This window comes from Xiphias gladius, chromosome 22 (genome assembly GCF_016859285.1).
Source record: "Xiphias gladius isolate SHS-SW01 ecotype Sanya breed wild chromosome 22, ASM1685928v1, whole genome shotgun sequence".
NCBI lineage: Eukaryota > Metazoa > Chordata > Actinopteri > Istiophoriformes > Xiphiidae > Xiphias > Xiphias gladius.
In genome coordinates, this window is record NC_053421.1 from 17,377,867 (window position 1) to 17,389,878 (window position 12,012).

Genomic DNA, 12,012 nt, shown 5'->3' on the forward strand with positions numbered 1-12,012 from the left:
CAGTCACTCATTGAGTCAGTCAGTCAGATACACAGAGACACACACAGTTAAGACATGTCAAGGAAACTTGCCCTAATACAGCCAACAGGCCTGAATTATTTAAACAGAGGGAAGGAGAGGAAAGGAAAGATAGAGTGAAAAAGATTGGAGAGGCACAAGAATTAAGGTGTTAAGGAGTAAATAAAGTAAAAGCTGGCCCCTTTCAGTCCATCCGACTCCTGGTGAACTTATTAAAAAAAACTTATATACCTGGTTTCATTCCTATCTGCTTTCTTTCACCCTGCCTTCAGCTGGTCTCATTTCCTTCCCCTGTCAGCGTGCCTACTCTGTCTCCGCCCCTCTTCCCTCCATTGCTTCTTCCACTACCGTTTCACCCACTTCACCTTCCCCCCTCCCTCCTTGCCATCCTTCTCTCTGTTTATCTAAGCACTTTCACGGTCACTGCTTTGGAATCCCAGGAGTCTAAACTGCCCCCTTTGCCTCTCCCTCCCTCATAGCCGATCCGTGCTTCTCTCTCCCTCTCCATCTTTCTCCGTCACAACGGTTAAGATTCATATCGCTCTGTGCATCGGGGGTATGAAGGTCCCCCTTATTCACCCTCAAGGCAGCCAGCTTTGTCCTGTTCTAGTCACGCACAGTTGCCCACCAGCCCCACCCTCACACACATGAACACATATTCACACCAGAGTAAGACACTTACGTTGATTTCTAATACCAATCAAAAAAGTCTAGAAAGAAAATAATTGAAATGTTTAAACAAAATCCGTCCATTTGGCTTCAAGGCTAAAGAATGTGTGTTATTTAGAAATTCAATACAGTATACTCAGTTCCAGTGCATTAGCTTAAACAAGTAAAATAAAATTCATGCTTTCGACATTTAGGTTGATATAACTGGATGGCTTGGTCCACTTTGAGGCCGGATGCCCCTGAATTTCTTAGAAAGGCCAGTTAAGTTCCACAATACTGATGAAGGTTTTAGACACAATACGTTGGAAGCGGGGGGGGGGGGGACGGGGGGGTGGATTTAGGAGCAGAGGAAGGAAGTGGAGAGGTTCAAGAGGAGAGGTGCAGACTCCGGTCTCACGTAGTGGTAGCAACAGCCTCACACTTGAGTGGGATGAACTGATTAATTTGGGATTAAAGATGACCACAATGACCCCAAATTACATGATTAATACACAGGAGGTATAGTATGTGTAGTGCTGGGGAGTGTTATTCCTTAATACTAACACAAAGTTCACTAGTCCACTGTAAATCAGCTGCAAAGTAAGCAGATACAAGAAAAAAACTAACTTATTTAGCTATTCAATAACTTTGATGAAGAACAACACTGCTCAGAATAATTTTTTGTCTGTAAAGAAATCTATCAGAAAACCGCCTTACATGTAAGTAAAAAAGAAAAAAAATGTAGTGACTAAGGGATTTTCTGACTTTCATGACTAGGCATTTGTCACTGGGTGTATTTTAGGAGAACACACAGATTAATTCCACAATCATAAACACGGAGCGTCTGCTCCAGTGTTTTGAGAAGCACACTGCGTACAAGAACTCCATTTCCAGCTGAATGGGAGAGCAATGAGATTCATGAGTTCTCCTGCTACAAGGCCATAGCTATGGAGATTTGGGACAAGGCTATTTCCCCTCTGCCATTCAGCACAAAATACAACCACTCCTCCTGATGCTCTCAGACTGTGAATTACAACCACCTGATCATTTATGATGAATATAACAAAACATTTGTGCAGTGAGAGAGAGCAATTCCTTTAAAAATGACAGTTTATTTAAAAAAATCTCCAAAAACATAAAGGGTAAGACTTTGAGGGAGATTTAAACTGACTGACAAAGAAGCAAGTTTGCCTTATGGAAAGGCAGGTTTACAGTTTGAACAGTATGTACAGTATTTAACTCCCCACTCTGCATTCTAACATGTCAGCAACCTGTCAGTGTAATAGACTTTACAAACTACCTTAGGATCCTACAAAAGCAATAACAGATGCAACATACTGTGATAAAAAGTGGATACATATAGTAGAGGGTGAATGGATACCATTCATGTAGCTGCACAACTGCAGGCTGATCAAGGAAGTAATTCTGAAAAAAAGTTGATACTCCTCAAACTCATAAATAAAAGATTTGATTGGAACAAAATGTTGAGAAAAAGGAGGAGGAAGGGCAGAAAAAAGAACAAGGAGGCAGAGTGAAAAAATAGCAGTCAAGAGTACCAGGAGACAGGGATCAAGCTGTGCATTACTGCACACCCGAAAATCATGTGGTACTGGTTATTGCTACAAAAATAACACATCTAAATATGCTCTCACACACACACACACACACACACACACTTCACCATCTTACTGTAGGTATCACAAAATTGGCACTGGCATGTTTAAAAAAGCAAATGATACAAAATTCCATTCATTTTTTTGTCATTTTTATAATCAGGCAGAGAGGTTATACTATATAATTTTACAACGTGCACAACACACACACACACGCACGCACGCACACACACACACACACACACACGCACATGGAGTGTGATTCCGACTTGGGCTCCTCTCAGAGTCTGAGCAGCTGTATGCGAGTATATATGCAGGCAGGGTGATGGTAACTACTGGTAGTGTGTGTGTGTGTGTGTGTGTGTGTGTTGGTATGAAGGGAGGGGCAGAGGGGAGGGTTTGCTCCTCATGCCTGCTTGTGACAGTGATAGTAATACCTGCTGACATCCTTTCTTCCCTCCCTCCCTCTCTCCCTCTCACCTTATCCCTCCATCCCTGGGGGCTTTCCTGAGCTGTTTTGGGAGTTGAAATCTGTGACTCTTTCCCTACCATCCTCTTCTTAACGCATTCTCCCTTCCTCACTCCCTCCACTGCAGGTCTAATGTTTTTACCATCTCTGGGGGCTGACGAGAAAAAGAAGCAGAGAGGGAGTGTGTATATTCATATGTGGTGTGTGTGTGTGTGTGTGTGTGTGTGTGTGTGTGTGTATGCTAGCACAAAAAGAAACAGAAGAGGAATGTGTGTGTTTCACATCATTTGGGGCTGGAAAGTAGGTTGTGCTGCCATACTTCTGGGAGGCAATGCCAAAATAATATTAGTTTTTGTTCCACCATGGGAAACTCTCCAAAAATCAAACAGCAGACTTAGTATTTAGTGAAACATTTGTCATGTGATCCATTTCCTCTGAAAATCACAAAGCACAGGATAAAAGTTGTGTTTAGGAACAGGGAATATAGCTGACTACTGGAAGCTCTGTTTTCTTCGCAGCTATGAGAAGGTAATAGTGATAAGCAGAATCATTTGTGCAATACACAAAAGTATATACTCCCTAAACACAAACACATGCTCACACCCTTTCAAGTATTTTTATCAAAGTGTCTCTTTGTTGTGTCTAGATAAAGTGTAGAGGAGGTGCACTTTCTAGCAGGTTTAGTAGTCCATAAAGTTTGTTCTGGTGTGTTCTGGTGAGAAGACAGCCACTCTGACACTCTTCTGCGGCTTCATACACTGTGCTGCAGAGTGTACATGGCATGGCCAAGCTATGTGGTGGTTCACAACACAAATTCATTTAAAATGGTCAACAGAAGACATAACTAGTAATTCACAGGTAAAAGAGAGCAACTTAAAAAGACATGAGAAAACCATGCAGTGTATTCCCTTTTCTCTGCTATTTGCCATTTAAAGATGGTTACATTTCTTTCAGTGAGTGGATCTGTGTGATTTCATTTAAAAGCAGAGTACTTTTGCATCCTTCATTATGCCTTTCCATGGCAGGTACTTCATGCACATTTATAATATTTCTTCAAGTCTTAATAAATGTCACTTAAAACCACGTCTCTCTAGGTTGTACGAGATAGTTTGTGACATGAACAATTACCTAAAAAGAACAGTTAAGACTTTATTTTAACATTGAGTCTTTACTTTAATCCAGTGACATACTGCATCATCTAAAGCTAACAGATATGAATATTTAACACTTCACAAACATATCACCTCCATGGACATGTCTCAAATTTCTGGCTTTTAACCTACTGATCTAACTGGCTACAACTATTGCGCACAAGATGCACAACCGAGGTCTGACATAAACAAGATTTTTTAAGATTCATGTTATCATCTAGGTAGGTTTGCTTAAAAAAAAAAAAAAGTACAAAATAGATGTTCAAATCGAGTACCTAAAAACTAAATAAACTAAGTAAGATTGATTCGTGCACATCATTCCTTGGAGTGTTATTTGGCAGCTGATGACAGTAAGACTCAATTAGTAACCATTGCGCAATATTCTGCACAAGTTCATATAAATCACAACATTCCCATACAAAAGCAGGGGCAATCTCTAGGAAATGCAACTGCAGAAACTTCTTTATAGTGAACATTTTCTGTGAGAACGCATAGGCAATTTAAAAAAGAACATCTTGAGCAACCCTCCTTTAGCACCTTTGAAGACTTGAGGTATGATGGCAAACATGTCTCACTGTTCTCTTGGCAGCGAGGACCTTGTATGGTACAATAATCCAGGTTCCTGCTACAGCCTTATGCTTGGCCTGGGTCAATACTAATTCAATTTCTGTGTCAGGGAATTCCCAGGTTGCCTCTTGGCAGGATTTCTGAACTGAGTGGAAGAGCACTGTGCAGGCTTATATGTGCATGAGTGTGTGTGTCTGCCTGTTTGTACCTGCTCGCTCGTTTGTAAGAGGGTGAAATTCGAAAATGCACATATTGGCTAAACAACGAGCAGATTGTGATATTTTGGTCAAACTTAAGTTGACAGTTTTTCTACGTTTTGAGTTCACATGTTCTAACACACATAATTGAATTGCCGTTTCGTATGTCAAGAAATACACAGTGGGCCTGACACCTACAACAATGCCAGCTCATTGTGTGCCATGGATGAATGAATGGACGCGCTCCTGGTCTGTGCTCCCCAACAGCCCTTAACCACCATAACCATCCTCTCCACACACATACAGCACAGCAGCCATTTTGTGCCAAAGCCTGGCTGTGCTGTGCCAACCGAGCTGCAGACAACATTGAACCTCATTTCATTCCACAGCTGTTCCACCCCACTTGGAGACATTCATACAATACAACTTATTACAGCTTAATGCAACCTAATATTGATGTATGTGTGTACACAGAGAAACAGGGCAGCATGGGGAAAGAAATTGGGAAAGAGATGGGTCCATATGCAGTCTAGCGATAATGCGAGAAGCCAGCGATAATATCTGGGTGTTAAATTGGTATCGATTGACTAAATATCCTGACCAGGAGGAGAGAGCGGCCGTCCTTTCATGCTTGTACGCCATGTCTGCTCCGACAGCTCCAAGCTGCACTGTGACTATCTGATCCATTTTAATACAGACATCCTCACTGCTAGGCCTCTGCCCAAACCTCATTTTCAACACAGTGTGCTCGAGTCGTCCTCTGTGTGTGTGTGTGTGTGTGTGTGTGTGTGTGTGTGTGTGTGTGTGTGTGTGTGTGCGCATATCTTGGCTTTCACTTCAATTGCAAAGGTTATTTCTGTTGTGAAATATTTTATGTTGGTGTAATATAACACTAAACAGTAAAATGGAGGATTACTGATTTCACACAGATATACACATAGAAAATAAAAAAAAACCGGAAGCAGTGTCAGTTAGTCGTAACCTAAACTCAATTCTCTCGAAATAATTCTCAAAATGAGGCCATGTGACATTTTAGAGCAAAAGGCATAGTTGCACAATCCTGTATCTGCATGCCCCACCTTCAAAAAACCAAGCATCCAAAGGCATTAACATGCCTTTTTCCCTCAAACACTTTAGTCACACCTAAATTCAACTAACAAGTGGAAACAAAACAATGACCTATTTAGACGAGATGCCAGAAGAGCAGTTGGTAAACGTTCGCACAGCTACACACTGCTGGCTGGAATTGAGGACTTCTCCAGTGAAATTCCCTTTTACTACTTGCTGTGAGTAAAAGAGAGAAATCTCAAAAAAATTGAAAAAAAATGAATCATCAGCGAGATCACAAATGAATCACAACCTTGAGTACTTGAATAGGGCTGGGTATCCTGGTACATTTCTTGGTTTTGTTTTTCCAGAACTTTATCACACTCCATCTCTTCTCAAGGAAACAAAGACTTCCCTTTTACGCAAACTAACAGGTCAGTTTCAAAAACACACACACGCACACACACACACACACACACACACACACACACACACACACACACACACACACACACACACACACACACACACACCTCTCTCTGACAGAGCTATTGTTTCACTGAAAGGAACTTTAACCAACAACAATGGCACCAAATGTCAATTCACAGCTGTAGAAATCACTAAAATCACTGCCCTACATTGTTTTCCGACAGAGATGAAGAAGCTGAAGTGTACACAAAGTTAACTCCTCCACAGTTTACCTCCAGATAATGCACTCAATACCACAAACAAAAAGACAAACCACATTTACAAAGACAGATAAGGTACACAAATTCACTCACAAAACACATTTTTGGATCTACACAGACCACAGCACAGCAGCCAGTGAGACAATAAGCACCGACACAGAATGACACAGAAAAAGGGAGAGAGACATTGATACAGCTTGATGACAGATGAGGAGAGAGAGCATCAGAGAAAGAGATATGGAAGGGGGGGGGGCTTTGTTAGCAGGACAGGGAATAAAGTGGTAATTACCTCACTGTGGGTTTGTTGATTATAGTTCAGCCAGGTTCTCCATGTTAATCATTTACCATGGGAAGACAGAGATTAGTACAGAGACAGACACAGAGAGGAGAGATAGCAGACAGTGCGAGAAATATATTCATTTGCATGCGCACACACGACAGAGGAGGAATAGACACAGACAGACCCCCAGGTGAAGAAATAATAAAAAATTTTAAAAAGGAAATCAGTCTAAAAGTGCAATCATCTTCCCTGACAAGACACAATTACAAGCAGTGTCTGCTTTCACTTTTCTGTATACTGGATGTGTGTCTGCTTGCACAATACCCCAGATCGGGTAGGTGTGTGCGCGTGTGTGCGTTTGTGTGCATGCGTGAAGGTAAGGTATGCAGGATGTGATTTACTCTGGTATTTAAACTAGATCATTCGTGAGTGCACACTGAGGGAAATGATGCATAAACAGAGCAGAGATTACACGGAAGACTTATGAGGGCTGCTTTCAATAAAGATACAGAAAACCAATACAAATATTCATCTCCTCATGCACCGTTTAAACATGCTTCACTGGCTTTGAGCTCGACCTCAGCCTTTGTCAGAGGAGGGGAGGGAGATAGAGATAGAAAGGAAAAAAGAGAGAGTTCAGTGGGGTCTGGACTGGTCTGATGTTTTAAATGCTTTTAAGTCTGTGTCTAAACTTGCAGCCTGAGTTCAAGTGTAACTGAGAGACGGTTCAGGTTAAGAGAAATTGGTCATAATATTCCTATTTTGCTAAGTAGTAAAATAATGTTATTGCCAATTAAAACCCAGCTAATCTGCTTCCACAGAAAAGAAAGACAGAAATTGGAAGAAGAGGAAGGAAGGAGTTGGAGGCCAGAGTCTGAAGTTTGAGCTGTGATCCAGAGGAACTGTTGCAACAAGTTTGCCTCCTGCCATGGCGGATAAAAAGGAAAAAGAAAGATAGAGGTGTAAGCCAAGAACAAGGGTAAATCATACGGCAAGGAAATGGAGTAGCTGATTTCAGGTTCAGGTATGGGTGACATTTATTCTTGTTACAAATCTACAAGCAGCTCATATACAGAGGTGAAAGCCATTTCTTACAACAAAAAAAAAAAAGTAATTCAATACTTAAAGTTGAGTAAACTTTAAGTAAAGTTCCTGACAGATTGTGAGTAAATTTATGAGGATGAATGTAGCACAAGAAGCAGACACTGTTGTATTAGCAAGTAGGCTGGTCAACAGATTTTAAAGCACATTATAGCACCAAGAGGGGGGTGAATATACCATTAAACTACGCTAGATAAGCCAGCAAACTAAGGTAAGCTAAGGTATACTGTCAGCACTGGGAACACACACTCAGGCTTAGAGTGCTCTGGTTATAATATTTTACCAACCTTTAACTGCTCTAGGAAGTAAAAAACAATTTCTCTTGGAACTATCGCTCTGAGACACACACCGTTATAAAATCAAAAGACATCATAAACTCTGTTCATAAAATCATAAAAGAGGGCAATCGAACCACTTGAGCCCCACAATGAAAGAGGCCACAGTATCTGATTCCACAATGTTCAACGCTGACCCTGCAGTCAGTCTATCACTTCCATTTCAGAGCTCCATTTTTCAATCTGGAGGGTGCTAAACGTGTGCCAGTTAAAGTGTTTCACTGAGCCTTTGTTACAGCCGTATTAGCCAGCAAAGAACAGAGCAGCAAGGCCCTTGAGCCTCCACTTCACTGCCCGTGCTTCATTAAAACCATAAATCTAGATGTCGAAGGAAAGGTGACGGCCAGAGAATGTCTTCTGTCTTCCGTATAAAAAAAGAGCCTGTTTGCTCACCAGCCACATTTATGTTATATACGATATCAGGCTTTCATGTAACGGCAGTCATAGCTTCTCTTTAGCTTTTTTTTTTTTTTTCTTTCAGTGTCAGAGATAGCAGGAATGAGGAAGGAAGACACAAAAAGGAAACTGGTCCAAACAATTATTTGGCTTTTAGCTGTCAAATTTCCTAAATCACCAACATTTACGAAGAAGGATCAACGAATGGAAAGGTGCACAAAGGCAAAAATCAACAATATCCAACCAGCATGTTCCAATAATTTTAAGATGTGATTTTTAAATCTACATTAGTTGATTTTTTGGAAACACAACACTGACAAATCAGCTTTTCAGGCTGTGGTCTTAGCAAACAGTTGCCTATTTGAAGACCCGGCAGACATGGAGAAACATAAGCATACATTTCAAGTCGTGTTTCTGCCAACTTCAAGAATGGAAGTCCAAAATTCTCCATTCTGAGTTCAATATTTGCCTTATTTTGTTCTCACTCCACTCCTGAGGGAACTATCTGGCTCTTTAGCTGGTAAAAAAAAAAAAAAAAAAAAAAAATCCTCTGCTAGTTCTTAACTTTGACTGGCCAGGTAGCTTACAGTGGGTTTATCAGAACTATTTTGTTATAAAACAACGCTGATGAAAGCAGTGAAACTGAATCGCAACAGTAAAGCTGGCTGTTTAACCAGAAGCAATGGCCTGAAAGATGCTAAAACACTCAGTAGAGCTGAACGAAACTGCAGAATCTCTATGGGTTTGTTACATATAGCCATGTAATCCATCGTTAATATAAAAATAATGATTAGAGCAGCTTTAAGAAATGAATCCATAACATTTTGGTATATTCAATAGTGAAGAACAATAGCTTAATTTTAAACCACTACAACAATGTGGACAAATAAACAAAAAGCCTAATGTGGTTATTTTGTCATTTAGAGTGCCTTTTGTACCACGAGCATCGATTGCAGGCCTGGACCCTGCAGTGCTGCTTCATGCCAACAAAGGCATAGCTCTCCTGTCCCTGTGCTCTTTTTCCTTCACCAGGCTACATTTACAGGCCTCGGGACAACCTGGCTGGCTGGCAGGCAGCTAATAGAAAATATGGTATGGGAAAATGACTGAAGCTCAACTAATCACAGCGCCAATATCCATCACTGGGCAGGAGGGAGTCGTGAGAGATAAAGGGGGTGCAGGAGGAGCGGGGAGTGCAGACAAATAAATGAAAAGGAGAGCGGGATGTAACAAGGTAATGAAGAGTGAGGAGAGGAGAGGAGAGGAGAGGAGAGGAAGTGAGTCCTGGCGGTAAACCCAGGGGATTCTGGACTGGGTGCAGCATCACGGCTCTGCTGATAGCTTTGTGATTGGGTGGTGTTGCTGATGAGAGTGATTCTCTGCCACAGTGGTTTACCCTACTCCATGATGCTGATGGCATTGTGATTGGGTGTTGTTGCAGACGACTGTGTGGCCCTGCCACAGGCTGTGACCGTTCATCCCTAAATCGCTGGGGATCAAGAAGGTGCTTCCTAATCCTCACAGTGTTCTTCCCCAACCCATTTCTGTAGAATCCCAATTACAGGACTCGGTTTCTACCCACCTGAACACACTAGATATGACCTCAGCTGAGTCGAGTTTAGGATGAGTCCTGCAGACATGACAAAGGAGCTCTTTGGGAAATTACAAATTACTCCCAGGAGTCAAATTTTTGTCACATTGTGTGCATCCACAAATGTAAAAAGCTGTGACTGACAAAGTGGTCTCCCTGGCAGGCCTTACAGAGAGAGTCTCTAAATAAGTGGGTGAGGGAACGACAAATGTGTTATTTTGGGCAGCAGCCCTACTGGCCCTGCAGGTCTACCACCTCAACCCCTCAATTTGGCAGACTGGAACACCTGGATCAGCAGGTGAGCGTGACTCGGCCCTGCTAATAGCCCCAATCAATCCATTACACACACACACACACACACACACACTCACAAACATACACGCCTTCCCATTACCCAACTACATATTCACTTAGGCGCAGCAGCACTTCAGACTTTAATGTACACCTGTGTCCTCAGAATGCTATTTAGGGCACTATTCAGAGCAAACACTTAAGAAGAAACCCTTACCTCTGGTATTCTATAAGTAGCATAATCACTAACTCCAAAAGGCAGTGGACAGGTGAAAGCCAGGGTTAGAGTGTAGTTATTATGATATGAGATAACTACCTGCAGGGAGGAGGTGAGATCAGGCCACTCTGTCTAAAATGAGACTAGCTGTTCCACTGAATCCCCAGATTTCAAGCTTCTGAAGGATATATGAGTTTGATAGCTTTTGGGTTAGGGAAGGTTTTAGGTAATCATTCCAGCTCTGCACCTCTCTTCAATACAGGGACGTGATCTGCTAGGAATTGTAGGAATTATTGTGGTCCTTATGTAATAGCGTGGCAGCGCAAGCTGGACCGGCTCGTTTTAGGCAAAGTCGTTAGATTGAGCCACATTACACTCCTTAACGTTAGGCCCCAAACCTTGCCTTGGCCCGCAGTGAGCAGGAGCCCAGGGAAACAGCCGTCGTATCGTTTTGCCCTGGACAGGAGCTTAAGCGAGTTCCCCGTGTTTTCTCACCTTGTGTTTGTAGAGTTCCAGTACACGACGTGTCTTTTAGCCACAGCCGCCGAGATCATGTGGAAGAGGAAAACCGTGGCTTTCCAAGTAGGCAGAGCTCCCGGCGTCCGCATCAGGGAGCCCATCCTGAGCGCTCCGCACCGCTGGGAGTGGTGGGCAAATCAGGTGAGGAGCTCGGTGAACAACTTTCCTCAGCAGCTTCACCAACTCATGAACCGACTCAATCCTCTAAGTCAGCTGCTGCTGCAGCTTTGCTTTGATGTAAACAGGTAAACTGATAAAAAAAAAAAAAAAAAAAAAGTCGTTAAAAAAAGGTTAAATGGTCACAGGCTGCAGACTTGAAGGTGTGCACTTCCACAGTGAAACGTTCTAGAGAGTTTGTCCAGATTCTGCATGATGGTCTTGGACTGAGATCTCACTGAAAAGTAATAGACTTTAAAGGGATACTAAACCTCAGTTTATTCTCAGGATTTAAAGTACAGTCATAGATCACAATATCCATTGAAACTGCCAGCTGGTTTGGCAGCAACAGATTGCAGAGCGCGAGAAGGGTGGATCCGCTGGGCTGAGGGCGGTGCCGGGGAAACTTTGGACCAATCGCATGACAAGGGTGTGGTGATGTGTGATACTGTAGAGCGGCTAAATCTTTGGGAGGTGCGCCCACTGGTGTGGGGAGACAGTCTGTCACTGTTCCAGTTTTTTCGGGAGAGCGCTTGGGACCGTCTGTCCCCTTTCTTCCCCTGGAAATGACTGACCTGGAGCTGAATAGTTCAACATTTTTAAATGTATTTCATGCAGAAGGCTCCAACACAAAACCCACAAGAGTCCTGTCAGACCTCGAGCGGCATCTCTGCAGCGGCTGGGTGTTTGCTCATAGGCACTCCAGCAGTGAGGTTCACACGGTTCG

At 42.5% G+C, this 12,012-nt stretch overlaps 1 protein-coding gene across 1 annotated transcript in view; it reads right to left on the reverse strand.

The window, feature by feature from the left end:
* Nucleotides 1-11,660, reverse strand: part of si:dkey-246i14.3 (ephrin A4) — a 35,103-nt gene extending 23,443 nt beyond the window's left edge. Inside the window, exons 1-2 of the mRNA XM_040116613.1 lie at nucleotides 11,558-11,660; nucleotides 11,106-11,379 (exon numbers count right to left, since the gene is read on the reverse strand). Coding sequence (XP_039972547.1) covers nucleotides 11,106-11,230 — 125 coding nt within the window. The 5' untranslated portion in view covers nucleotides 11,231-11,379; nucleotides 11,558-11,660. The remainder of the gene's footprint in view (nucleotides 1-11,105; nucleotides 11,380-11,557) is intronic.
* Between the last annotated feature and the right edge of the window lie 352 nt (nucleotides 11,661-12,012).